This window comes from Benincasa hispida, chromosome 5, assembly GCF_027475165.1.
Source record: "Benincasa hispida cultivar pf3 chromosome 5, pf3_genome.v1.1, whole genome shotgun sequence".
Taxonomy (NCBI): Eukaryota; Viridiplantae; Streptophyta; class Magnoliopsida; order Cucurbitales; family Cucurbitaceae; genus Benincasa; species Benincasa hispida.
In genome coordinates this window covers 58,121,520-58,147,628 of record NC_143482.1, presented here as the reverse complement: position 1 = coordinate 58,147,628, position 26,109 = coordinate 58,121,520, and the positions used below count along the sequence as shown (strand labels likewise).

The following is a 26,109-nucleotide window of genomic DNA, read 5'->3' as shown; positions in this document are numbered from 1 at the left end:
ATAACAATATGCATAAAATAATGAAAAATATTTAGATACAATTGAATTTGTAACAATATTTAAACAAATAGAAGGTTGGTTAAATAAAATCAAATTTAATAATAAAAGATAAATTCATATATAAATTAGGGAGAAAATCAGAAAGTTTTTGTTTATTGTGATTAATTCAGTAAGTAGTTAAATAAAATATAAATTCAAATATAATTTGAGGAGAAAAATGAGGAAGTGTGTTCGTTTTTTTATAATTACACCGTGTTTATAATATCATTTTCATTTAAACTTCAACAATTACTCTGTATTTATAACCCCACCAACCACAAAACCTACGAAAGAAGACTAACGTGGAGACATAGCAAAAACAGCAGCAAAAGTGAATACTTATTTGTTTGTCAATGACAAAATTTAAATGAAATATATAGTTTGTTAGAAGATAATAGGTATAAAATATCAAGTAAAATTCTAACCAAGATTAAAAAATTTATTTTGAAATTAAAATAAACCAATAAAATAATTTAAAATCTAAAGATATATTATAAATTAAAATCAAAATGGTGATAAACAAATTAAAGATAGATTAATTTTGAATATTTTTTAAAAGTGGATAAATCAAATCAAAACAAATATGAAATCGTCAATTCAAAATTTAAACTGGGAAAAAAATATGGCACATTTATCTCTTGAATCCGTTGAAATCTCATAACCAACAATTTCATTTACTATGTAGTTCTATTGAGAATTGATACACGGTCTCATAATAGATAATTCCATTTATACAGTATTTCTATTGAGAATTTATACACGGGATAGTAATTACACAATACTCGAAAAAACGGTCAATCGATCACATCAGGGCAATTTGGAAATTAAAAGAATATGTGTCATGTGTGCCGCACGCTTATGCAATTTTTTTTTTTTTATTTTGACAAAAACCAAAAGACACCTCCGATTGTGCTATTTCCTCCGATTTCCCAAAAAATTAAGCCCATTTTATACGGTAAGCCCAATTCTCAAGTTAAAGCCCATTGATTGTCGTCTGCTCTATAACTCTCTGAAGCAGGTTTAGGGTTTCTGTAATCGAACTCATCTCCTTCGGCCGCCTGAGCAAAGACCAGAACTCGTGCTCTCTTCAGAATCCCTAATCATGGCGGAACAGGTTGTTATTCAATCGGCAACATCTACTTCTTTTCCCGTCTATCATTTTATTGACTTCAACGTTCTATCTCCTCACTCTTCATTCCTTTTCTACAGACCGAGAAGGCGTTTTTGAAGCAACCCAAAGTGTTTCTCTGGTAAGCAAATCGAAACATTCTTTTTGTAGTCAGTTTCGGAATGACAAGTATTTGGGTTCTTATTTATTGAATTGTTGTTCTTTTTTGCTGTAATCCTGATTTTATTTCCTGTTTATGATTATTGTTCTTTTTGGTTTACAAAATAGCTCTAAAAAGGCTGGGAAAGGGAAGAGACCTGGAAAGGGCGGGAACCGTTTCTGGAAGAGTATTGGATTAGGATTCAAGACCCCAAGAGACGCTATTGAAGGTTCTATTTTTTTCAACTCTGATCACGTTGTTTTTGTTGGATTGTTGATATGAAATGAATGTGTTTAGCCCTTTTAACTTTTGATTCTGCTTGGTGTACTTTGATCGTTTTTAACATGGTATAGCTACATTTGTATTGTATTCTACATTGTAATTTACCGCCCAATTAATTCTTATAAAATGATGAACTGGAGCTGCATCTTCGTTGCTAAAAAATCAGCAGTCTTGTAGGAATGCTTATTTATGTACTATTTGTTCAAATGCTGAGAGTATACAATTCTGTTAAAATATATTGAAAAAAACATCATGAGCTGAAGTGGTAGTTATGCTGAGGATTTTATACCTTTTATTCAGAATGGGTATATGTTTCTGCATAGATACAATGACGGTACCTACTTGATGGATGGTTTAAGGAGTCTGAAAAATCAAGGATTTATGTTGATGGAATGATGTTTATCTTAGTAGACTCTCCTACCAATTATGTATAATAAAAAGGAATTGTAATAGCATTGCATTTATTGGGAGATTAAGATCAAATATGGGAATGCTAATACCCTGCCATCCACTTTATAGGCTCAATATCTAGGCTTACCTTGCTTTCTTGTTCTTAGAATTGTTGCTGTGAATAAGGATGCATTCACTAGAGGGAAATTTCTTAGCAATACATCATATCATCAATTACCCTATGTACTGTTTGCATCTTTATCTCCGAATTTTCAAAGCCCCATATTAGGCATATCTTGCTGTTATATTCTTTTGAATTGTTGCTGAATGCAGAATGCTATTCCACTTCTGTTGTACACTTGTTCTCATGCAGGAACATATATTGATAAGAAATGCCCCTTCACTGGCACTGTCTCCATCAGGGGACGTATTTTAGCTGGAACTTGTCACAGCGCTAAGATGGTCAGGACCATTATTGTCAGGAGGAACTATTTACATTATGTTAAGAAGTATCAGAGGTACTTTCCTCTTCCTGACCACCCCCCATCCCACCCTAGCTGATTTTTTATACCGCGGTTCTGATCTATTTTGTTTCTTCGGTCTCCTTCAGGTATGAGAAAAGGCACTCCAACATTCCTGCTCACATATCTCCTTGCTTTCGTGTGAAGGAGGGTGATCATGTTATTATTGGCCAATGCAGGTACATCAAGATTTTAGGAATTCTTTCCATTGATTCTTGTTCTGATAGTTCTTGTTTTGTTTCTTCTTTCCAAGAAATCCTTTTTCACATTTACTGTTTGAATTTCAGGCCATTGTCGAAGACAGTGAGGTTCAATGTGTTGAAGGTCATTCCTGCTGGATCCTCGAGTCGTGGGAAGAAGGCTTTTGCTGGGATTTAAATTATGTAGGTTTCTGCTTTTGATACAACAAAAAGTATGAAAGAACTTTTGAGAGTTTGTAGGCCATATTTGATGCAAGAGGGTTTTGAAGACTTAGCAGTCGGGATTTTGATATGAATATGGACTGTTTTATTGTGTTCTTATTTGTTTAAATTTCTTGTCTTATTTCTGGCAAATTTGGTGTTTCAAGGTACCAACATATCCTGGATCTCTATTAGGTATTCTAATACATGTCAGTTTAATTCAAAATATTACATTTGTGAAAATTGGATTTTGAGATAACCTTATCAGACATTATTTTTGATTCCTTGTGCTTGGTCTAAATTGGTTTCGGGTCTAGCCTTTTTTTATTTATATTTGTTACACTTTTATGTCAATTAATTAAATTTCTGAATTTTGGTTTTAAAAAATTATTTTCTTAATTTGGCATAAAATTTGGATTTAAATTTCAATAGAATTTAATTGAACTTCGAGTGGTATCTATTAGTTACCAAATTCTTTTTGAGTCAACCCAAATTTGAAGTTATTTTGATTTTGAGATTTAATTTTATTTAAATTTAGATTTGGATGAAATTTCCAGCACCCCAAATTTCGATTTGATATAAGATTTATCAAAATTTGTCTTAATTTAAGATTTGAAATAAAATTTTACAATTGATTTATAGTTAGATTATTTTATATGGATTTGTATGATATTTTTTTGTTTTTGTTTTTGTAGATTGTCGGCAATCTTTATTTTGAGAAAAATTTATAGATTGTCTGACTGAGATAAAGATATGGACTTTCTAATTTTTTATTCGACGTAAAAACTCTGTTGAATTTTTAAACTTGGATTTGTAATAGAAGTGAGATAAAATTTGGATTATGTGCAAATTTTGCTTTAGACGAGAGAGAGAAACCATTTCTGGTTATGCCAAGCATGGCTCATATATGGTTTTGAACTCAAAAAATAAAAATTATTTAAAACTCTTTTCATTTTTTAAAGAAGAATCTTTTCATTTTATTCTATATTACGCTATCCACTTTGTTGTCGTAAAGAATATTTTCTGTCCTTCTATTTGCTAATATTTATTGAATCCTAATCTAATCATTTGTTTGGTAAATGAGATAATCATTTACTATTTTGTATTACCAGGTCTATTTTAAAATGCAAAAGAAAAAACAAATATAAATTTTGAAGCTATTTTGTGCAAAATTTTGAGCAGATAAATTATAAAAAGAAAAAAAAAACCCTCTAAATTTTGAAAATTTTGACCTTTTATCTTCAAAATTTGAAATTTGTTTCATCTTATTTTAACGAAAGCAAAACCCCTCTCTAATAACATCTTTTAAAACAAATTTCAAAGTTGATATAAAAATGTAACTTTCAAACAAATTTGTTTCACCTTGTGAGTTTTTGTTTAAAAAATATTGAAAAATCGTGAGAAATAATACTTTTAAGTTTTCATTTTACAAAACTAACACTTTTTTTAAAAAACTTGTTTAAATATCTTTTCTTGGTTCATCTCGGGCGAGATCAACCACTGAGATTTAGTTAAATAATTAATTTTTTCTTATTGATTGTTTTGGTTCTTTAGGGCCTTTCTCGGTACATCTTAGAGATTCTTGTAATTTTTCCAAAATGTTATGTGATCTTCCTAAATTTTATACCAAATCTTATATATTTTCAAATTTTCTTCAAATTCGATTATTTTACTAAATATTATATCAAAATCAATTTACCAATTATCCAAATGGTTTTTTTAGATGGATCACAAGGGGTTGATTGTGATTTTTAAGTTTTTGGAAAAATTATAAGATAAAAAATGTAAAATATGGTAAATAATAAACTCTCGGTATGAATCTCGGGCAGATTAATATCGAGATTTTATAGATGTTCCATATCTTACTTTTTTTTTTCAAAATTTAATCTCTCCAAAAATTTAAAAATCAAAATGTAATAATCCATCTGAAAATAGTCTAGTTGATAAATTCATTTAGAAATTTATAAATTCATATAATCATGGAAACATAAATTAACCTAAAATCACACAATAATTGAATATAATATTTGGTTATATTTGGAGAAATTTTGATAATAGATAAGATTTGGTATAAGATTGGATAGACTATCTAATATATAATATTTGATTATATTTAATGACTTTAGTTTTGAAAATAGAAAGTTAAAGAGGTTATTTCTGACAATTTCTCACTTTAAAAGTTGCAAAATTAATTTGAAATTTTTAGGACATCTTATAACTAAAGTTAATATGGACGTTGACAAATATTGACAATTCATTTTGGTTTTTAAAAAATGTTCATTTTGGCCATTGCACTTTTAACTTAAATATTGACACAATATCGATATCAATTGACATTTTTGGAAAATTATAAAAAAATAATAATAAATATTTAAATTAGAATAAAAATATTTAAAGTAATTAATGAATAGGTCTAAATATTACCCTGGTATTTGTACTTTTGATTTTTGTTCATTTTGATCCCTCTACTTTCAAAGTGTTGTCCATGTATTCAGCTTTAGTTTATTTTAGTCTCTAAAAACATGTTCATTCCGGTAATTGCACTTTTAACTTTAGTTTGTTTTGATCCTTAAACTTTAAAAAAGTAACTATTTTTATCATTTAAAAGTGAAAATGAATAAATCAAAATGATAACTATTTAAAAATATAAATACCAAAATAAACCAATTTAAAAGTAAGTAACACTTTTAAAATATAAAGACCAAAATAAACCAAAATTGAAAATATGTGGACCAAAATAAATAATTTAAAAGTATAAAAATCAAGAACTAAAATAATATTTATACCTAACAGATGGTTTTTGCTTTCAACATATTTACTATTTATATTAATGTCATTTTTGTTTATTTATTTAGTCGAAATAAAACTATACAAATATAGCTGAATACACGTGTTTATCACATGGTGAAAGAAAATGACCAAATTACCCATCATTTCAATGCCTTCTCAACTTCTCCATTCTCGAAAGCTGACTAAAAAACGGTAATTTGGTTACCAATATATAATGTCAGGTCCTCCATCTTCATTTCATCTGTCTTCCTTGACTGCGCTGAGCCTTTGAAGCTGAAAATCTTCATCTCCGAGAAAATTTTCAGGTTCCGATCTCAACCTCCTTCGCTCTTTCACTTGCTTCCATGGCTATGATCTCCTATCAACCGCCATTGAAGTCGTTGGCGATTCCTCCAGTTTCGTTATCTAACCCTAAATCTGTCATCTTCAGGTGCAGTTTGTCTCTTCCATCACGAACCGCCGTCACTTCTGTTGAACCTGAACCAGTTTTCTCCTCCGTGAAGGCATTTGCACCGGCAACCGTCGCTAATTTAGGCCCTGGCTTTGATTTCCTTGGCTGTGCTGTCGATGGCTTGGGAGATTATGTCTCTCTCAGCGTTGATTCAAATGTTCATCCAGGTGAAGTTGCAATTACCAATATTACAGGGAATAACACGAATAAACTTAGTAAAAATCCGCTGTATAATTGTGCTGGAATTGCTGCTATTGAGGTTATGAAAATGTTAGGGATTCGATCTGTTGGTCTCTCTCTCTCGCTTGAGAAAGGTTTGCCGTTAGGGAGTGGATTGGGATCTAGTGCAGCGAGTGCAGCCGCTGCAGCGATTGCTGTTAATGGATTGTTCGGTGGAAAATTAGGAGTTGAGGAATTGGTTCTCGCGGGATTAAAATCCGAAGAGAAGGTTTCTGGATACCATGCGGATAATGTCGCACCGGCTATTATGGGGGGATTCATTCTGATTAGGAATTACGAACCCTTGGAATTGATCCGCTTGAAATTCCCCGTCGAGAAGGAGCTGTTCTTTGTATTGGTCAGCCCGGAATTCGAAGCTCCAACAAAGAAAATGCGGGCTGCGCTGCCGTCTGAAGTTGGGATGCCGCACCATGTGTGGAATTCCAGCCAAGCTGGAGCGTTGGTGGCGGCGGTGCTGCAGGGTGACGCAATGGGATTGGGGAAAGCATTGTCATCAGACAAAATTGTGGAGCCAAGGCGGTCGCCATTGATTCCAGGGATGGATGGGGTTAAGAAGGCGGCCATTGCTGCTGGGGCATTTGGGTGTACGATAAGCGGGGCGGGGCCAACCGCGGTGGCGGTGATTGACAACGAAGAGAAGGGGAAGGAGATTGGCGAGAGGATGGTTATGGCGTTTATGAAGGAAGGGAATTTGAAAGCTGAGGCATCTGTAAAGAGATTGGATCGAGTTGGTGCAAGGCTCATTGGATCAACTCCCTTAGATAGAGTTTTATGAGATCATATGAATGTTTTGATGCTGCTTCAAATGCTGGCTTGCTGTGACTTCGTCATTTGAGAAATGGTTAATAAATTCGATTCCACCATTGAAATGAATCTGTGAAACCTACTGTTTATGCTGAATTATCTCATGCTTTGTTCTTGTTCTTTTGGTTGCAGAAGCATGATTTGGAATGATCCTGTGCTGATTCTCTCTTCCAAGAGGCATGTTTTTTGTTTAGCTTTTGATACTTTTGTCCCTAGAGAATATAGCTTAGTTTTGATCTTATCATATGCTTGAAAATGAAGAATGTTGTTAAGGAACCCACAAGCCAACTGAACTAAAGAGAATAATTCTAGTTCAAAAAGCTAGCCTTTACACTACTAAGTATGAAAGTGGTTTCAAAAGGCTTGCTTTACATTACTCAGCTTTACAATATTGTTCTAAGGGTATATTCGAAGTCTTTTTAAAAAGGCATAATTCTTTGTTTAAGATGAACCTTACCTAATTAATTAGGTTACTATCCCAAAGCCACTTTTGGGATGATTTTGATTACTTTCGTCAAGTACCAAATTGCTTTTAGGCTATGTTTACTCTCCGATAAACGTAATGATCGTAATATGGAGTCCAATTCTTTACGAATAATAATAATAAGAAGAAGATCTATCACGACTGCATCAATTTGAGTAGTTTAGTGGTATGAAAATTATCTTTACAAGAGGATGACCAAATGCTCCCAAAGGTCATCCTCGTCAGTTGGTATTAAAATTATTAGTCCAAGCCCATAATCCAACTTTTGGGCGTGCAAGATTTGATATCGAGAATGTTGTTTTCATCCATGGATAAGTAATGAACTATATTTTTTATTGACTGCAAGGGAGTGAGTGAATGCTAAATTGCCTATTACCATTTAGCTCACTTTGAAAACGAGTCTAAGTTTTGAAGAGAAGGGGAGTTTGTCGTTTTTGGAATTTAACTAAGAATTGAACTTTTCTATTTAATTTTTAAAAATAAAAAACCAAATGGTTATTAGAAAGGTCTTAGAGACTAGATCAAAATTTAATTCTAAACTTAAGAGTAGAAATGTAAGGATGTGTTTGGGGAGAAAATTATCTTAAGATTATAATAACCATCTCTTACTACAATAAATATTATTTTGTATTCTCCAATTAGTTACAAATCCTCATTTGTTACCGTATTTATTATTTATTTTTTTATTCATTGTTAAGTGTACATACTATTATAACCAAAAGTAAAATAATCTATACCCAAATACAAACTATTATAATCAACTATAATAACCTAGAATTATAATAATCAACTTTTGCCCCAAACGCTCCCTAATTTTTTAAAACCTAAAGACCAAACAGAAACTATATTAAGAAACTTAAGGACACAATACATTTTCCCCAAAAATTTCAAACAATAACTTAATGAATGAGCACATTCAAAAGGGTGTGTGCGTGTGTATATATGTAGATAGAGAGAGAGAGAGACTTAAATTGTTATGCACATGAAATTTTGAAGTTTTAATTTGAAGTTTTAAAGCAGTATTCAATTGTATTTAAAGTTTTATAAATATAATAAATTAATATTATTAACTTCATTTTTGTTATCATAGATTTTTAAAAGTGGCAAGAGGAGAATGTAAAATTCATTAAATGAAAAAACATAACATGAAAGGTACCAAAAAAAAAAGTATGAAATGATACTAGGACAATATAGGATTTGTTGAAAGTGCCAAAAAGATCTCAAATTAAATTGGAGGGTACTTAAGGTATGAAACGGTATAAGTGTGAGGCTAAAGTGGTCTTTAATTAAAAAGTTAAAAGGTCAAAAAAGGAAGTTAAAATTTTTTCCCAATTAACCATTTTTAATGCTAAATTTGATACATACAAAAATTATAAAACAAAAATAACCACACTCACGTTAAAGTTCATAATGCGGGTAATAGTAAAGAAATCTACTTCGAGGTCTGAAGTTCAATTCCTTAGCCTCACACTTTAATTATAATACCTTTAGAGAAAAAAAAAAAAAAAAAGAAAAAAAACTGAAGTAAGTCTTAAAAAATATATATGAAAAATATTATAGGTATTTATTAGGAATAATTGTATTGGATAGGGTAGGGCAGGGTAGGAATATATGCACAATAAATTAGTAATAATAGTTGATTATATAAATTAAATTAAATTATCGTTCTGGTCCATGAATTTATAAATTTGTTCAATTTTAGTTCATATACTTTCAATTGAATAAATTATTGCTTTACTTTTTGTCCGGTATCTTAGCAAACTAGTATTTAATCTAAACTAGGGTTTATATTTCTTTTGAATTATAAGGTATTTGTATCATTGTATGCATTGAGTCAATTCTTTTCGGTTACCAACAGTAGTGGACCAGGGATATTATGCAAGGAGGACACAGTTTCATATAAATATAATGTTAGATGTATCGATATAATATTCAAATCATATAATATCGTTAAAACGAGCATAACTAACTAACATGTTAGGGGTACAACTTTATAAGATTAAAATTTTAGCCCATTAATAGCTAAATTTGTGTCATATATAGTATCTGAACTTTTAAAAACATATACTATATACTAAACCACCAACATTTTGATAAGTGCATAAAATTAATGTAACTATTGGTTACAAAATTGAAATTGTTAAGTTCAATTAGAAACAAAAATATTTTTTTTTATCTAATACAATTATTAGTTTTAAACATTCCAAATATTTTATGAGATTTTTATACACTAAGTTCAAAGATTTATTAAAGTTAAAATTCAAAGTTTAAATACTTATTAATCATAATTTTAAACATTAAAAATTAAACTTATATTGACTTGAATGTAATTTTATAATAATAGTAAAGTAAATAACAAAATAAAAAATTTAAATATGAAAATGGTATAGTTCTTAATTTTCAAAACTAAAAATCAACAGTCAAATAGTTATGAAACGAGCTTAAAATTTAAAAAATATTTGTATATAAACATGAACACACATATATGAAATCTTAAGCAACGAAAAATGGTTAAAATAAAAGAGAAAATAAAACTGTCTCCCAGTCTCAGTATAGTCGAATTCAGGTCGCCAGGTTACTGAGTTCCTCCACCATCAATGAAGCAAGGTCCTAATTAATGTCCTGGGGAGCACGCCTAAGTATATGTTCAATATATAAAGAAATATTTTTTTTTATATTTAATGAAAAACAACACACACACATATATATAATACAACATGATGTGCAGGGGCACGTGCCCCTATCCCTTCATTGATCCGTCCTTGGTTATTAATATAAGCATAATTAAATTAACCTAAATTTTTATTTTTGACCTCAAGGTTAGAAATTCGATTCTCTACCCCACTTAAAAAAACTTTTAAAAGGTTCATATGAGGTGAAAAACTAAAATTTAAAATTTTCATCATTTTCAAAACTATGAAATTGCATCAAACAATCTCATTTTTTGTTAGCTATTTTATTATGTATGTTAGGAATATTTTAGTTGTTTTGTAAAGACAAATTTCAATATACACCCGTAAATTAGGGGTGTTCAAAAAATCAGATGACCTGAAAAAAATCAATCAACCCAACTCAACCCGTGTGGTTTGGTTAGGATTATCAATTTATTTGGATTAGGTTGAGTTCAAATAAATAAAAATTTTATGGGTTGGGTTAGTTGACCTAATATAATCCAAACCAACTCGAACCAACCTGAACTTTTTATTAACTTTAAAATGTATAAATATATATATTACTTATGATACAATTATATACACATATTTATATTAATTTTATTTAATTTCATTATTTTTTTTATAATATATTCTCCACAACTCCTAAAAATATTTTTTAAAACACTTTGGAAATAAAATTTTCATTATATAAATTAAATTTGAGTTGTTAATCTTAATTCAATATATAAAAATAATTAAATCAATTTTTTATGTATTAAAATTTTGCTTCCTTTTAGAACAAAAGTTTGAATAAATGATCAGAGTAACCCAACCCAACCCAAATGTTTCATGGCTGGATTGGATTGAGTTCATTTTTTAATAAAATATTATTTGAGATGAAAAAATTTATAACCCGATAAATTGAATTGGATCTAAAAAGTCTTTCAACCAAACCCAACCCATGAACACCCTTATTACAAACATGACAAAATTTAGATAATGTATCAGTAATAAACCATATCACTAGTAAGAGTCAATCAACAATAGAAGTCTATCACTGATAAATTTTGCTATATTTGTAATTTTTTTAAAAAATGTTGCATATAATTGGTTATTATACTTAAAGATACTACTTATTGTAATTACTGTTGGGAATGTCCTAGAACTCGCAGTTCATGTTAAACATTCTATTTATCAATAATATTGAGTCGTTGATTTTGCATTCTATTATGAAAATCCAATAAACATATCCATGAATATAGTCTGAATACTTTAACTTTATGTGGTGACATAAACGGGATCAAGTTAACAGTATATAGCCTAAATAGTCTAATAAGTATATGGATGAAATTGGGTATCTCATCTTGGTAACACTATTGGATGCGACTCACTCTGTAGTTGTTACAGCTACAAATGATAGTGATCCACATATCATTCATGTTGAGACATGTGAGTGGAGGCATCATATGCAATGAGTTTGCATATAGACTGGACCATGAAAATAATCACTTTTCGTTATAACGACCGTTTACGGTTAAAACTGACTATTTCATTATTAAAAAATCTAGGTTAACTCGATCTTAATCCTAAGCTAGCTATGAACTCCTGTTTGTTCGGGATTATTCTTTGATCTGTATGGGTGAGAGTAGTCCAACAGCACTGCTCAATAAGCTTCCTATATTGGGGATAAGATAGGATGAATAGCTGGGGACATAGCCCTGCAAGATGAAATTCACTCATTCCCGATATAGGGTTAGCAGGTAGGTTGTTCTCTTAAGTACTGTCTTGAACAATCGGGGCCCCATCTTCCCATGATAGAGAAAGGACTCGATTCATAGGTGTTATGAATCAAAATTGTTCATTCGAGGGTCAATGGGAACTTAAGGAACAAGATGTATTCACAGGGGTAAAACTGTTATCTTGACCAAACTATGATTACGAATAACCTGTGAAAGATCGACTTACTGATTATGGTTATATTAAGTGGACATAATATATCTGCAGTGAGGAAGTTCAACTATGAGCTATAGTGGAGTGACCCATTAGTTAACGAATGAGGATTAATTCGGTATAATGAGTTTAGCCAATTAACCTCGGATCCTTGGAGCTCATGATCTGTAGGTCCGCGAGGTTCCCCTACTAGCTCGTAAATGGATAAGTTTTAGAATAGCACGATAAGTTAATTTGAAACATTCAAATTAGAAAGGAATGGAATAGGAGAATTTATATTTAAATGTATTTAAATATATGAAGATGGATTTGTGAAAAATTAATTTAATATTTGATATTAAATTAATTAGAATTATTTAAATGATTATTTATTAATTTTATTAGAAAATTAATTTACGAAATTAATTTTATAAAATTAATAATTGTTTCGGTTTTCAAAACAAAGTGGATCTTGAAATCTTTTTTTTTTTTTTAAATGAAAATAGAAAATTGAAAAATTGCACAAAATGGAAAAATAGTTTTTTCCATTACCATCTTCAACTAGCTCACTCAAAACCTATTAACATTCTCTTCAATTACTCTAAACATGAACTACATCTCATGCAACTATCTTCTTTGCATGTTCACCTGCAATAAATAAAGAAGATTGGAGTAGAATTGAGGCATGCATTCAAAGAAGTTTTTAAGAAAAATTCATGCCGAAGAAAGAGTTCTTCAAACGAGTTGATGTAGTGAGCTTCTCCCTAGTTTTCCGTTCGTTCAAGCTGTTCTCGAGTCCCACAACTCACTCTAAAGCTCCAAGAGGATAGTGAGGAAGATCTTAAGGTGGTTCACGACAAGTTTTGGAGAAGACAACTGCTAAGGATCAATATCTTGAAGTGTTCTACAAAGGTATGATTTTAAACCCTTTTATATTAGATGGACATGCTTTAGTTTCTGCCAAAATGAATTAAAATGCTTATCGATCTTTGTTATTTCTACTCCATACTAATATACTCTTACAATTACCCATATATATATAACTAAATTTGATACAAACAAAATTATAAAGGAAAATAACCATACTCACATTTTAGGCTCATAATGTTGCTAATGGTAAAGAAATCTACCCGGAATAAATGAACAAGGAAGACAAAAGCAATGAGAACGAAAATGAAGAAGAGTACAAAAATCTTGGTCAATCTTAAACATAATTAATTAGCCCAAAATTCTAGCGTGTAATTACGAAAATATTATAGGTATTTATTAGGAATAATTATATTGGGTAGGGTAGAGCAAGAGTATGTATGTAGTAAATTAGTAATAATAGTTGATTATGTAAATTAGTTCAAACTCGATGAATTTTGGGATTTATTCAATTTTAGTTCATATATTTTCAATTAAAAAAAATGATGGTTCTGTTTTTTATCCGGCGTATCTTAATAAATTGGTATTTTTATCTAAGCTAGGGTTTATATTTCTTTGAATTACGTGGTATTTATATGCATTTGAATCAATTCTTTCAAGTTCCTAACATGGGCATACCTAAAACTAACATAAATTTTTTATTATCGACCTCGTCCCACCCCACTTAAAAATAAAAATGCTTAAAAGGTTCATATGAGGAGAAAAACAAAAATTTAAAATTTTTGTCATTTTCAAAAATCATGAAAATGCATCAAATAGTCTCATTTTAATAAATCCATAATTTGAAAATTTTGGTTAGCTATTTTGTTACGTTAGGAATATTTCAGTTGTTTGGTAAAAACAAATTTCAATCTACACTCTCTAGGTTACATCAATTTAAAATATAAACTAATAATAAAATTAATTTAAGTCTTAAACTTTTGTTAATTGTATCAATTATTATCCTTCTTCAGATTTAGTTCAAAAAAATTTATGTAAAACAAGAGTATTACTTAATAACTTCTAAAAATTTAATTTATAAATCGATATAATTACAAAGTTTAATGTAAAAATTGACAATTCTATGAGTTAATATTCAAATATCTTGTTTGGTAAATTAATCGGATAAAATTATTTCATGCCAAAGTAAGCTTAGTGATCTTGGCATATACTCCGACTTAAGAGGTCGATGATTCAATCCTCACTTCGTAATCGTAAAAAATTTGCTTCCCATATTCCGAAACCCATACTTAAATTTGCTAATTCATACCGCTAACCCCAAAATGAAAGGTTGAATTTGTTCGTCGTTGTCTAGATCAACGACAAAGAAGTGTCACAAACTTATTCGGAGGTATTAGGGCCATGTATTTTCAACTGCGAACGTGGCCATATTCGGAGCAATGGAGTCAAAAATTTATTTTTATGACCAAAATTTCCAAAACCCTTTTACGTACTCAGAGCTGATCTTCATGCCCAACGAACAGCGTAGCCTCCCCTTGCTTATTTCATAAGGTACACGCCACTTCTTTCAAAAACGAAAGTTTCAATCAAATTCTTTGATGGGTCTCTCTGAAAAAGCACAGGGACTGATTTGATCAAATGTGGGGTTTGAGGAAGTAAGATTTTAAATCAAGAAGAAGGGTTTAGAGACAGGGGATTCATGAAAGAGGTTGAAGGAAGAAGGGTTTGTCGGGAGTTTTCAGCTGGGTATTATGCTCTTTGTACTGTTGGAGGAATGCTTAGTGCTGGGACAACTCATCTTGCTATTACACCTCTTGATGTCTTGAAGGTCAATATGCAGGTAATTTCCTGTTTTCTTTGTCACATTTATACTCGTAGTCTCTTGTGAGGTTGTTTTGATTGTCTTTGAAGAGATCATGTTGCTCTTTTGTTTTCTTTCAAGAATTGTGTGGTTGAAGTGTTAGATAGTTTGTGACTTTATTTGTAGTATGGGATTGAGACAGGTGTTCCTTCTCCATCCACCTTTCTATTAGAAAGGTGCGTTTCTATACTTTCTTGAGTATGTGCTATATTGTGGGATATTTGGGGGAGAGGAACGATAAAATGTTTAGAGGTGTGGAGACGGACCATGTTTGGTCGTTTTATTTTTCTGTTTGGACTTGGTTTTGAATACCTTTTGTTATTATCCTCTTGGTTGTATCTTACTTAGTTAGAAATCCTTTCTTTAGAGAGGTTTTGTGGGCTTGATTTTTGTTACCCTCGTATTCTTTTATTATTTTCGTAATGAAAGCAGTTGTTTCTGTCAAAAAAAAAAAAAAGCAGCAAAGGAATGTTGAACTTCATATTTTGGGACGTTTTGTCATGCCATTTATCACCTTTTCCAGTACAGTAATTGCTTGCTTTGGTTTGAGGATTAGATTCTTCAAATTTGTAGTTCTAGACATGCCCGTGAGTTTTCGTTCGGTATGGTCTTCAGCTTGCTTCTTGTCTTCCCATAGAAATGAACTACATGATGCACTTGAATACCCTGAAGTGTCCTTTAGGATGTTTGGAAGTATCCTCCATGATTTTAGGGTCAAGATTTTTCACTGGTACCGTCAAATCCAGGCCAGAAATAACCATCATAAATGGTTCCGGCAATGGTGGCTAGGCAGGTTCAGTCATAACTTAAGGCTACGACTTTCACATCTCTCTCCATCTTTGGCCATCTAAGGTAGAGAAGTTTTAAGCCTCCAATTTGAAATTCATGATTTAAAATACTTGTTGTCGTTATATCTGGATGTGCAGCCTCTTGAAACTCAAAATAAAGCTAATCTTATGAGTTCTTATTAAAAAAAAAAAAAAAGAGCTAATCTTATGAATTGGTTTTCTGCCTTAGGTTAATCCAATCAAGTACAGTGGCATTTCTTCTGGTTTTTCTATTCTTTGGAGGGAACAAGGTCCTTCATCCCTTTGGAGAGGTTGGTCGGGCAAGTTATTTGGGTACGGTGTTCAAGGCGGGTTCAAATTCGGTCTCTATGAGTACTTTAAGAAGTTTTACTCTGATTTGCTGGAAGGCCATACGAGAAGTTCCATATACTTTCTCAGCAGTGCTTCTGCTCAAGTTTTTGCTGATATTGCTCTCTGTCCTTTTGAAGCTGTCAAGGTCAGGGTCCAGGCACAACCCTATTACGCCAAGGGGTTGGCCGATGGGTTTCCAAAGTTATACTACAGTGAAGGTCTTTCGGGGTAAGCAATGGCAACTTAAGAAAGAATATTACACGTGTCATCTTCTTTTCCCTCTTCTATTATACTCATCCATATTTATCTTTTACCGCAGTTTCTACAGAGGACTTTTTCCACTTTGGGGACGAAATCTTCCATGTAACATCTCTAACTCGGTGCATTTGTTAGCTCTGATATCTATTGTACTGAATTTTATGACTTATATACCGATGGTAGATCTTTATTAATATTTCTTACATCAGAAGTTTGTAACTTTAGTTTTCAGCTCATTGTGAAATGCCAATGTCTTGTACTTCAAAAGCTGATTGTCCTTACTAAATTTTCTACAAAGTCATTCCTTGTGAAATGCGAAGAAGTTACTTGGAACACATTCCTTAGCCCGTTTGATAGCCGTTCGGTTTTTGATTTTTAGTTTTTGAAAATTGAGCTTATAAAAATTAGATTCACTTATTGGTTTCTTTGTTTTGTTATTTACTTTTTAGGAGTGTTTCAAAATATTATCCAATTTTTTAAATCTTAAAAAAAAAAGTTTAAAAAACTTATTTTTTGTTTTTAGAATTTGGCTAAGAACTCAAATGTTTACTTGGAAAAGATGAAAACCTTTGCAAAAAAGTTGGAGAAAGCAAACAAAATTTTAGAAAACAAAAAATCAAACCGTTATCAAATGGACCCTTACATTTTGTTACTTGTTGATAATATTGCTATATTTTCTTCTGCATTTTCTGCTTGATAATGTGTAAGAATCACTGCTTTTATCATATTTCAATTCAATTTTTACAACAGCGAGGACTTTACAGCTAAGAACAATAATGTTTAATGCAAACTAGCAAACACTTGGCCTTTTTCACTTTTAGAGAAAATTTCAGTGAAAGTGATGAATTTCATAAGGTTACATGGTGTACAATGCCAACTTAAGGGCAGATGTAGGATCTAAACGGGTCTAAAAACATTGTTGCATCTGATGGACGGTAGAAGAGCATATTGGAGATTTGTCAATTGAATTAATAATTACTTCCTTGCCTGTGATTCTATGTTTACCGATGTGGTTATTCCCCAGGCTTTGATTTGTGTTTCTTTTTTGAATTGTCTTTGACAGTCTCTATGATTATGTTCTCAACATTTGAGCATTCGGTGAACTTCATATATCAAAATATCATTCAGCGTAGAAAGGAAGATTGCTCGAGAACCCAACAGCTCGGCGTTACATGTTTAGCTGGCTATACAGCTGGAGCTGTCGGTACTCTTGTCTCAAATCCAGCTGATAACATTGTTTCCTCTCTTTATAATAAGAAGGCTGATAATATACTGCAGGTGGGCTCTCTCTCTCAGTTTTAAATAAACATGCTTAGGCATCCAGAAAATCATACCCTAAACAAGGCTCTCTTAATAAAGCATGTGCCTGAAGGCCCCTTCTTTTATATATAACAAAAAAAGAGATCTAAATACTATTTTGGTTCTAATACTATCGGTTTTGCTTCATTTTGGTCTATGTACGGTCAAAATGTTCATTTTGGTTCATGCACTTTTAATTGTAGTTTATTTTGTTTCTTAAACTTTCAAAATGACCATTTTAGTCCCTGTACTTTTAAAAATGGACCGTTCTGGCCCCTGTATTTTCACAAGGGACTAAAATGGTCACTTTTTAAAAGTGCACTAAAATGAACATATATAGGAAGGACTAAAATGAACTAAAATTGAAAGTACATAGACCAAAGTAGTATTTAAACCTATAAAAAATGGTTAACCATGAAACTAAGAAATATTCCTAAAAAATGTTTAACTTTCTCCTCAAGCTCTTTTAAAAGCTCTATTGTTCATTTTTTTCACCTTGCACTTAAGCCCCAAAGGAGTATTGCACTTTGTACTTTTGTATGCATCTCACATTCAAAAGTTCCCTAGAGATGAAGTAAAACTATATGGTGTCTGTTTGGATTTTGTTCTTGCAGGCAGTGAAGAACATAGGATTTGGCAATCTATTTATTAGAAGCCTTCCTGTCAGAATTACAATTGTTGGTCCTGTTATTACTTTGCAGTGGTTCTTCTATGACACCATTAAATTGCTAAGTGGACTGTAAGTCTATTTTCTACGCTCTACAGTACACTTCCTAATATATGTCTTTTGCTTCTGGTTGCAATTTCTTCCCCAATGCAGTAGGAATAATTTATTATGTATCTGAAAAGTAATGCTTAAACAACATATGCTATCACATGCATTAGAAGTGGAGACTAGACATGAGGGAGAGAGAGATGATGGAGAGGTGTTAGTAACTCAAAACTGCAAATTAGTTTTTGAGTTGGTCTAGTCAATTTCTAGTTTCTAGGAAATAGTTGAAGTTATTTTTAGTTGTAGTCAAGTCTAAGTTCCTATTCTCGTGGAGTTAGTGGAATTAGTTGCTAACATTGTGGAATCTATTTTTAGACTAAGATATGTATTTATATGGAGTTTTCTAGAATGAAATTAATACACTTCCCATTTTTCTCATTTCTCTCTCATTAGTTAGAACAACAACAGTGGTATCAGAGCCCTCAATTCTTAAGGGATCTGTGAGGAGAATCAGTGAAATATCTTCGAAAGAAACTGCATGATACACCTGTGAGAGTTGTTAGAGATGGAATTAGGATCAAACAGTGGCTCCACTTGTGTTTGATGGTGAAAATTACCAGGCATGGGCTATCAGAAATGCAAGCCTACATGGAGGGTTGTGATTATTGGAAAGCAATTGAGCAAGACTATGAGATTGCTCCACTTCCTGACAACCCAACAATACATCAGATCAAGACTCACAAGGAGAGGGTCACTAGGAAGGCAAAAGCTCGAGCTTGCCTATATGCAAATGTGTCTCCCGCCATATTCAACAGAATTATGGCCTTGAAGTCGACAAAGGAGATTTGGGAGTTCCTCAAAAGTGAGTATGAAGGTGATGAAAGGATTAAAGGCATGAAAGTGTTGAACTTGATGCGAGAATTCGAGAGATATGAAGCAACTATTAAAGAGTACTCAGATAAGTTGATTGGGATTGCTAACAAGGCAAGAGCATTAGGAATCAATTTATCTAACAATAGATTGGTTCAGAAGATTCTAGTTTCAGTACCTGAGAGATTTGAAGCAACCATTGCTTCCTTAGAAAATATTAAAGACCTCTCAAAACTCAAGGTGATAAAAGTGGTTAGTGTTTTGTAAGCACAAGAGCAGAGGAGGTTGATGAGACAAGAAGGAAGCATTGAGGGGGCATTGAAAGCTAGAGTGTAGCAGGGAGAAGGTGGAAGAGAGAAGAAGAGGAAAGGGAAGAAGGGAAGTGGCAGCAGTAGCTCAGAGTCTGCTGCAAAGGATGCTGGTAGTACATGCAAGCACTGTGGGAAGCAGAATCATCCACATTTCAGATGCTGGAGAAGGCCAGATGTGAAATGTAGAAGATGTCATTTATTGGGGCACATTGAACGATTCTATAAGGAAGTAAAAACTCAACAGCAAGGAGGAGCACATGTTGTTGTAGTACAACAAGAAGAAGATCAACTCTTTGTGGCTACTTGTTTCTCATCAGTCACTCAATGTGATGGTTGGTTGGTTGATAGTGGGTGTAATAATCACATGACAAGTGACAAAGAGTTGTTCAAGGACCTTGACAAGTCATTTAAGTCAAGGGCGAAGATAGGAAACGTTGAGAATCTAGAAGTAAAGGGGAAGAGCACAGTGTCAATAGAGAGCTGTGTTGGAACCAAGTTGATTACTGAAGTGTTGTTTATCCCTGAAATTGATCAAAACTTGTTAAGCGTTGGTCAATTAGTAGAGAAGGATTCAAAGTGTTGTTTGAAGAAGGAAAATGCCTCATTTCTGATTCCACTGGGAATGAGTTGTTCAAAATAAAGATGCAACATAAGAGCTTCTCGTTGGATCCACTCGAGAAGGAGCAGATAGCTTTCAAGTGTCAAGTAAATGACACTGAGTTATGGCACAAGAGGTTGGGGCATTTTCATAAAAAAGGGTATGCACAAGTCTGGGGAATTGATTTTTCTGAGACTTTTCCACCAGTTGCAAGAATGGACACAATCAGGTTGCTACTGGCTGTGTCAGCCCAACATGGATGGAAGGTGTATCAGTTAGATGTGAAGTCAGCATTCCTAAATGGAGTGTTAAAAGAGGAGATTTATGTTGAGCAACCAGATGGATTCATCATACCAGGACAAGAGCAGAAGGTTTATTTGTTGAAGAAAGCTCTCTACCGGTTGAAGCAAGCTCCTAGGGTGTACAACAAGATGGATGATCACTTGCTGAACCTGAGTTTTGTGTGAGTCGTTTTCAAGCTCTTAGGAGCAAGTTAGGTGTTTGCAGTATTTGAGTTAGGAGGAGAATGTTGGTAACTCAAAATTGCAAATTAGTTTTTGAGTTGGTCTAGTCAATTCCTAGTTTCTAGGAAATAGTTGAAGTTATTTTTAGTTGTAGTCAAGTCTAAGTTCCTATTCTTGTGGAGTTAGTGGGATTTGTTGCTAACATTGTGGAATCTATTTTTAGACTTAAGATATGTATTTATATGGAGTTTTCTAGAATGAAATTCACACACTTCCCATTTTTTTCATTTCCCTCTCATTAGTTAGAACAACAACAAGAGGTATGACAATCTACTGGGAAAGAAGGAAGAGTGATTATGAGCCTTTTCATACCATAATGATGCTCTCCAAGGTCTTAGCTTCAAGCCTCAAAGTTAAACATTAGTAACTTTAAATTTAGACCTTGATTTTTGAAAATTGTGTTTGTTTTCTTACCACTATAACATTTGAATTCTTAGTCAAATTCAAAAACCATAAACAAGTTTTTGATTTTTTTTTTTTTTCAATACTTGGCATGGATTTTGAAAACGTTGTTTCTGAATGTAGATAACAAAATAAAGATACTCATAGGTGAGAGTACTATTTATAAGCTTAATTTTCAAAAATCAAAATTAATTAATTATTTTATTTTATTTTTTAAAGTCTATCCTTTTAGTTATTGGTGTAAAACTCCTAGTCTCTTTTGTTCTTATGACTTATCTTTCTTCACAAAAAACGGGAACAGTTTTTCTAAATCCTACGATTAGGTCCTCTCCTATAATTTCATGCTATCGATTAAATTGTCATAGATTGTGTTTTTATGGGGAAAAAACTTGTTGTCTTTAAGAGTTGGCTTCGGTAGGCAAAGTTCTCCAGAAGTCTAATGTAAGAGGTGGAGCTTTGCACTCAAATATAAACAAAAATTATAATTATAACATGAACTTCAATTTATTTATTTATTTTTATTTTTTTCCTTATTTATTTATTCTCATTCTTTTTTTTTTTTTTTTTTTTTTTGTCTAATACAAGCCAAATACATTTTTTTTTTTAATTCAAACAATATTTTCTACAAAATGAAATCTAAGTAAATTAAATATCTCCATCACATCATAGAAATCAAAATAATAAGGAATATTCAAGTGACATCCAAGTTGCAAGGAACAAGTCAATTTTCTTTTAAAGTTGTGATCTCCACAATCCTTTTTTTTGTTTTGTTTTCTTTTTAAACGGTCCTAGTTTTCCCTTGAATCTTTTATTGAATTAACATGCTAAGTTATTGCCTTACAATTCCTTAATATAAGGTTATCTCATTCTTCTTTATCCTAACAAGTCCGAATGCCAACCACCATAATTGAATTCGATAGTTGAACGAGCGAACTTTGAATCCAAATCTCTTTAAAGCGACGAGTTCAAATTATAGTGGTTATTTAGCTAAGATATTTAAGTATTCAACAAGTTCTTTAGACGGGTAGTTGTTATGTGATTTAAGGTGAATGTAAACTCATTTGAACACTTGAAGTTAAAAATCATTATTAAAAAAAGAGTAGTTGCAAGGTAAAATTGTTATGATTATCAGTCAAAACCATAATACTTACTTTTACCAACTCTTTTTTGTTTCCTATAATTTAGGCCTACAAGTGGAGGGCTCAACAACAGGCAATTGGAAGAAGCAGAACTATCAACTTAGAGCTTTCTGGTGAAGGCAAGAACTGATTGATCATCAACAGGGCAATGCAACTTTGAGAATATCAATCACCAGGTTCACACTTAACAATAACATGGCAATTCTTTTTTTATTACTATTTTTTTTTACCTCCTAGTACCATTTAAATAAAATAAATTTTGGTTGGGTCCCTGCTGCTAAAGGCACAAAATTTTCTTCTTTTTTCTTCCTTGTTCTATCTTCACAACTAGCTTAGTCTTAGATGGGCAACTCTTAAGGATGGGGAAAAAGAAGAAAAAAACAGAAAAACTCTACTTCTGACCAGATGTCCTGAGGGTTAAAGTAATAGCTTACTGAAATCCTTATAATTTTTGTTCGATCGTGTTAAACTTATCGGTCGAAATCTTCAGATACATGTGGAGTTGTATGAATTTCTTCTTTTTATACATATTTTTCCTTTTAGGAAGAGCGGTAGATAATGAAGTAGAATGGTGTTCTTTTGTTGATATGCATTGGGCAGTTGTATATGATGAAATTGATATAGAAAGACATTTGCTATATATATCCAATAAATAACTTCAAATTTTTTTTTCTTTTTCACTCTACTTATCTGATATGCATTCAAATTGATTTGGAATGATCAAAGACGTATTTGGAAGTAATTTTGAACATGAAAAATAAGTAGCTTTAATCGAAATGCGATTAAAACTACTTTTTAGTCCTTGACCTTTTGCCAGATTGATTTGGAAGTATTTAGAGAGAAAACGTTATATAAAAAAAGTATATGAGGCCAACCGAGCATAGCTCAATTGGCATTCGAGTGTGTTGGTAACTATGAGATCCGTGGTTTGGTCCCCTACCCCCAGTTGTACTAAAAAAAAGTACACGAGACTTTTTCTTACGAGGAATTAAGGAGCCCCACTTTTGAATCTTCTTAAAGGTGTATAGATATTAAATGCCAATGGTGCATCCCTACATATGCTAGATTTTTTTTTTTTTTTTTAATTGTACACAGGGATTTTGGTCATTCTATGAGTGGGGCCCTCTAATTCTTCGTAACAAAAATCCTCGTGTACTTTTTTATATTATTGAACTAAAAAAATGATGTATAACAAAATTATATGAGAAATTATTCGAGGAGGCCGTCAAAATGTGGTTGATAGTTTTGCACCATTACATGAATTAGAGAGAAACAGTAAAAGTAACTCGAATTTATATCTAGTGGTTATTAGGAGGCATGAAGATTCTCGAATTCATATCGAACGATTATTATGAGGCAACTACATTTAATAATTTTTCCTAATCTAGACAATGTAAGAAGATGGAGGTCCCATATTTGAGTGTGTATGGAAAGAAACTGATATGGGAATGCCACTGGGAAATTAGCTGCATCATTATATAATTTAAATGTTCATGTTTACAAATATAGGATAAATTAGAACCTAGAATGATTTTTTTTTTTTTTTAACAATGAATTTGCATTACAAATATTAGTTGTCAAAGTTGACAAAATCTTTGTGCTAGCAAAAGATGTGCAATCATGTTATTTTAGAATTGTGTTGAGTTCTTTTCCCCTAAAAGATTTTCCAACTTCAATAATTGGATTGGTTGGTGATCATGGACTACTTATTAAAATTTTCATTGAGAGCAAAAAAAATGAATTTTATTTTATTTTATTTATTTATTAATAGAATGAAATAATTATCAAGCAAATTATGAAACTATCCATATATATAATTTTCTTCAACCATATGGTCCAAACATACCAAAATCATTAAACAATAATTCTTAAAAAATATATATCACAATAATAATAATTCTAATAATAACAATAGTAATTTTTTAAAAAAAGTTTTAAAAAGAGAAGCAAACGAGGTAGGACGGGACAATTTAGTTAATAGGGATTATTTCCCACTCTCTTCCCTACCTAAGCGGAGAATCTTTGTCCAATTAGAAGCTAGTGTTTTTGGGACCAAAGTAATCACTTAAAGAGGGAAAAAAAATGTGTGAGATATATGTATATAGACTAAAACTTTGAAAAAAAAAAGATAGATAGTCTAAGACCTTTGATAAACTAGATGTAAACCAATTGGGCATAATGAGTCCCACATCCATCGCACCATTTTTAGAGAAAGAAGAGGGACTTCTAACTTAAAAAAATCTCAAAATTATCAATATAAACAACAATCTCCACTTGTGAGCTACAACAGTACCAGATTTTGAACAATAAGCGAAAGAAGAGTTCAAACTTATACTTAATTTGAAAAAATGTGAAGATGAATTATTATCGACTAATTTTAATATTAAACGACTAAATTGGAAAATGTCAATAATATTAAAAATACCTCTAACTAGAAACATTGTCCATTTGAATACAATTCAATGCATAAAGATACTAATTCTAATTTTTAAATTCGATGGATTGATCTACCAACCTACCATTGTTAAATGTATATGTATTTGGAGCTAATAGCATTCACGATTATGCAAGATATATACGAAAGATCATCTTTTGGTTTTCTCTCTAGTCTTATGTCACTCATCCTTAGAAGGTCTTCCTCCACTAGCATGATTTTTTTCCCCAAAAAACTTTATTTATTCTAGTGTCGAAAAGAAGTTATCTCGATGAAATGGAAAGATTGACTATCCCAACTTTCAAGTTGAATTTAAAACCGAAAAATAAGAATAGAATTTTAGAAGTAAAAAAAAAAAAAACAAAAAAACAAGAAAAAGAAAAAGACAGATGAGAGAATTATGAAAATTCCGACAGTATGAATATTCTAAAAATAGTATAGTTGGAAAAAAAATAAAACTTCACACACGCGCTCCACGCGCAGGTGTGGACGATTTTAGAAATGTATAAAAATAGTGTTTTGAGTTAAAAGTTAGATTTTATCCTTCCGCAAAAACAGGGCACTGGAAACGACCCGACAACATTGAAAATCTTCTAATTCCACACCCTTTTCTTGCGCGTGTGATACACGAACGAATTATAATTAAGCAAATCCATTAAAATTTCCGACAAAAAATATTAGTCGGTTAAAATCTAGGACGTCACAAAATTACTATCACAGCCCTTACTTTCTTTCTATTTTTATGCCTGATTGTTTATTTAACTTGTTTATTTATTTTTTTAAAGGATAAGTATAATGCTGTGTCTAACAAATCTTTTTAATTTGTTTTAAACATTTTCGAGATATATATACTAAAAAATTCTAAAGGATTTTTTTTTTTTTTTTTTTTATAAAGTTCTAAAATCTATTAAATAAAATATTAAAAATTTATGCGATAAGTAATTTTAAATTTTAGGGTTTTGTTAAATAATTTATAATATTTAAAACTGTTATAATTTGATAAAGATTCTATTATGTATAGTTTTTGTTCATATTTGTTTTTTTTTTACTCTTATCATTTAACACAAATGTGCATTTATTTTGAAAATTTGATATCTAATATTATTTATATTGTTTTAAACGACGGGACATGATTTAGTAGATAAGACACTAATAATCAATCAAAAGATTGATGATTTGATCTCATACTCTATAATTATTGGTAATATAAATATATATATTTAAGGGTTAAAATCTCTTTTTAATTCGTTTGTTGTTTGTGGTTTGTATAATTTTTGTTTTAAATTTTCAGAATATTTTTTTTTTTTTTTTTGAAAACTACAAAATTTTGTAAGTTTAAAAATAACCAAATCAATTTTGATTATAATTATAACTCTTAATTTGTTACATGCCTTAATCTATTCATAAAATTGCATACTCACATCGACATTTATTAATACACA

General features: G+C 31.4%; 3 protein-coding genes across 3 annotated transcripts; all 3 read left to right on the top strand.

Moving 5' to 3' along the window:
* The first annotated feature begins 953 nt into the window (after positions 1-953).
* LOC120077452 (small ribosomal subunit protein uS17-like) lies at positions 954-3,144 on the top strand. Its single transcript, XM_039031330.2, has 6 exons — positions 954-1,153; positions 1,249-1,289; positions 1,436-1,536; positions 2,353-2,497; positions 2,590-2,679; positions 2,788-3,144. Exons 1-6 carry the CDS (start codon positions 1,142-1,144, stop codon positions 2,876-2,878), a joined length of 480 nt encoding a protein of 159 aa, XP_038887258.1. The 5' UTR covers positions 954-1,141; the 3' UTR covers positions 2,879-3,144.
* A 2,771-nt stretch (positions 3,145-5,915) lies between these two features.
* HSK (homoserine kinase) lies at positions 5,916-7,631 on the top strand. The gene is made up of 2 exons (XM_039033070.2): positions 5,916-7,223; positions 7,319-7,631. Exon 1 carries the CDS (start codon positions 6,036-6,038, stop codon positions 7,155-7,157), a length of 1,122 nt encoding a protein of 373 aa, XP_038888998.1. The 5' UTR covers positions 5,916-6,035; the 3' UTR covers positions 7,158-7,223; positions 7,319-7,631.
* A 6,813-nt stretch (positions 7,632-14,444) lies between these two features.
* On the top strand, positions 14,445-22,906 carry PHT3;3 (phosphate transporter 3;3). Its single transcript, XM_039031331.2, has 6 exons — positions 14,445-14,960; positions 15,999-16,348; positions 16,440-16,483; positions 17,442-17,656; positions 18,292-18,416; positions 22,280-22,906. The coding sequence occupies exons 1-6, from the start codon at positions 14,820-14,822 to the stop codon at positions 22,335-22,337; spliced, it is 933 nt and encodes a 310-aa protein (XP_038887259.1). The 5' UTR covers positions 14,445-14,819; the 3' UTR covers positions 22,338-22,906.
* The last annotated feature ends 3,203 nt before the right edge of the window (positions 22,907-26,109 follow it).

Coding starts and splice junctions, on each gene's coding strand:
- HSK (XM_039033070.2), top strand. CDS start 6,036: ATGGCTATGATCTCCTATCAACCGCCATTGAAGTCGTTGGCGATTCCT.
- LOC120077452 (XM_039031330.2), top strand. Junction 1,537..2,352: donor CCCAAGAGACGCTATTGAAG/GTTCTATTTTTT, acceptor GTTCTCATGCAG/GAACATATATTGATAAGAAA. Junction 2,680..2,787: donor GTTATTATTGGCCAATGCAG/GTACATCAAGAT, acceptor TTTGAATTTCAG/GCCATTGTCGAAGACAGTGA.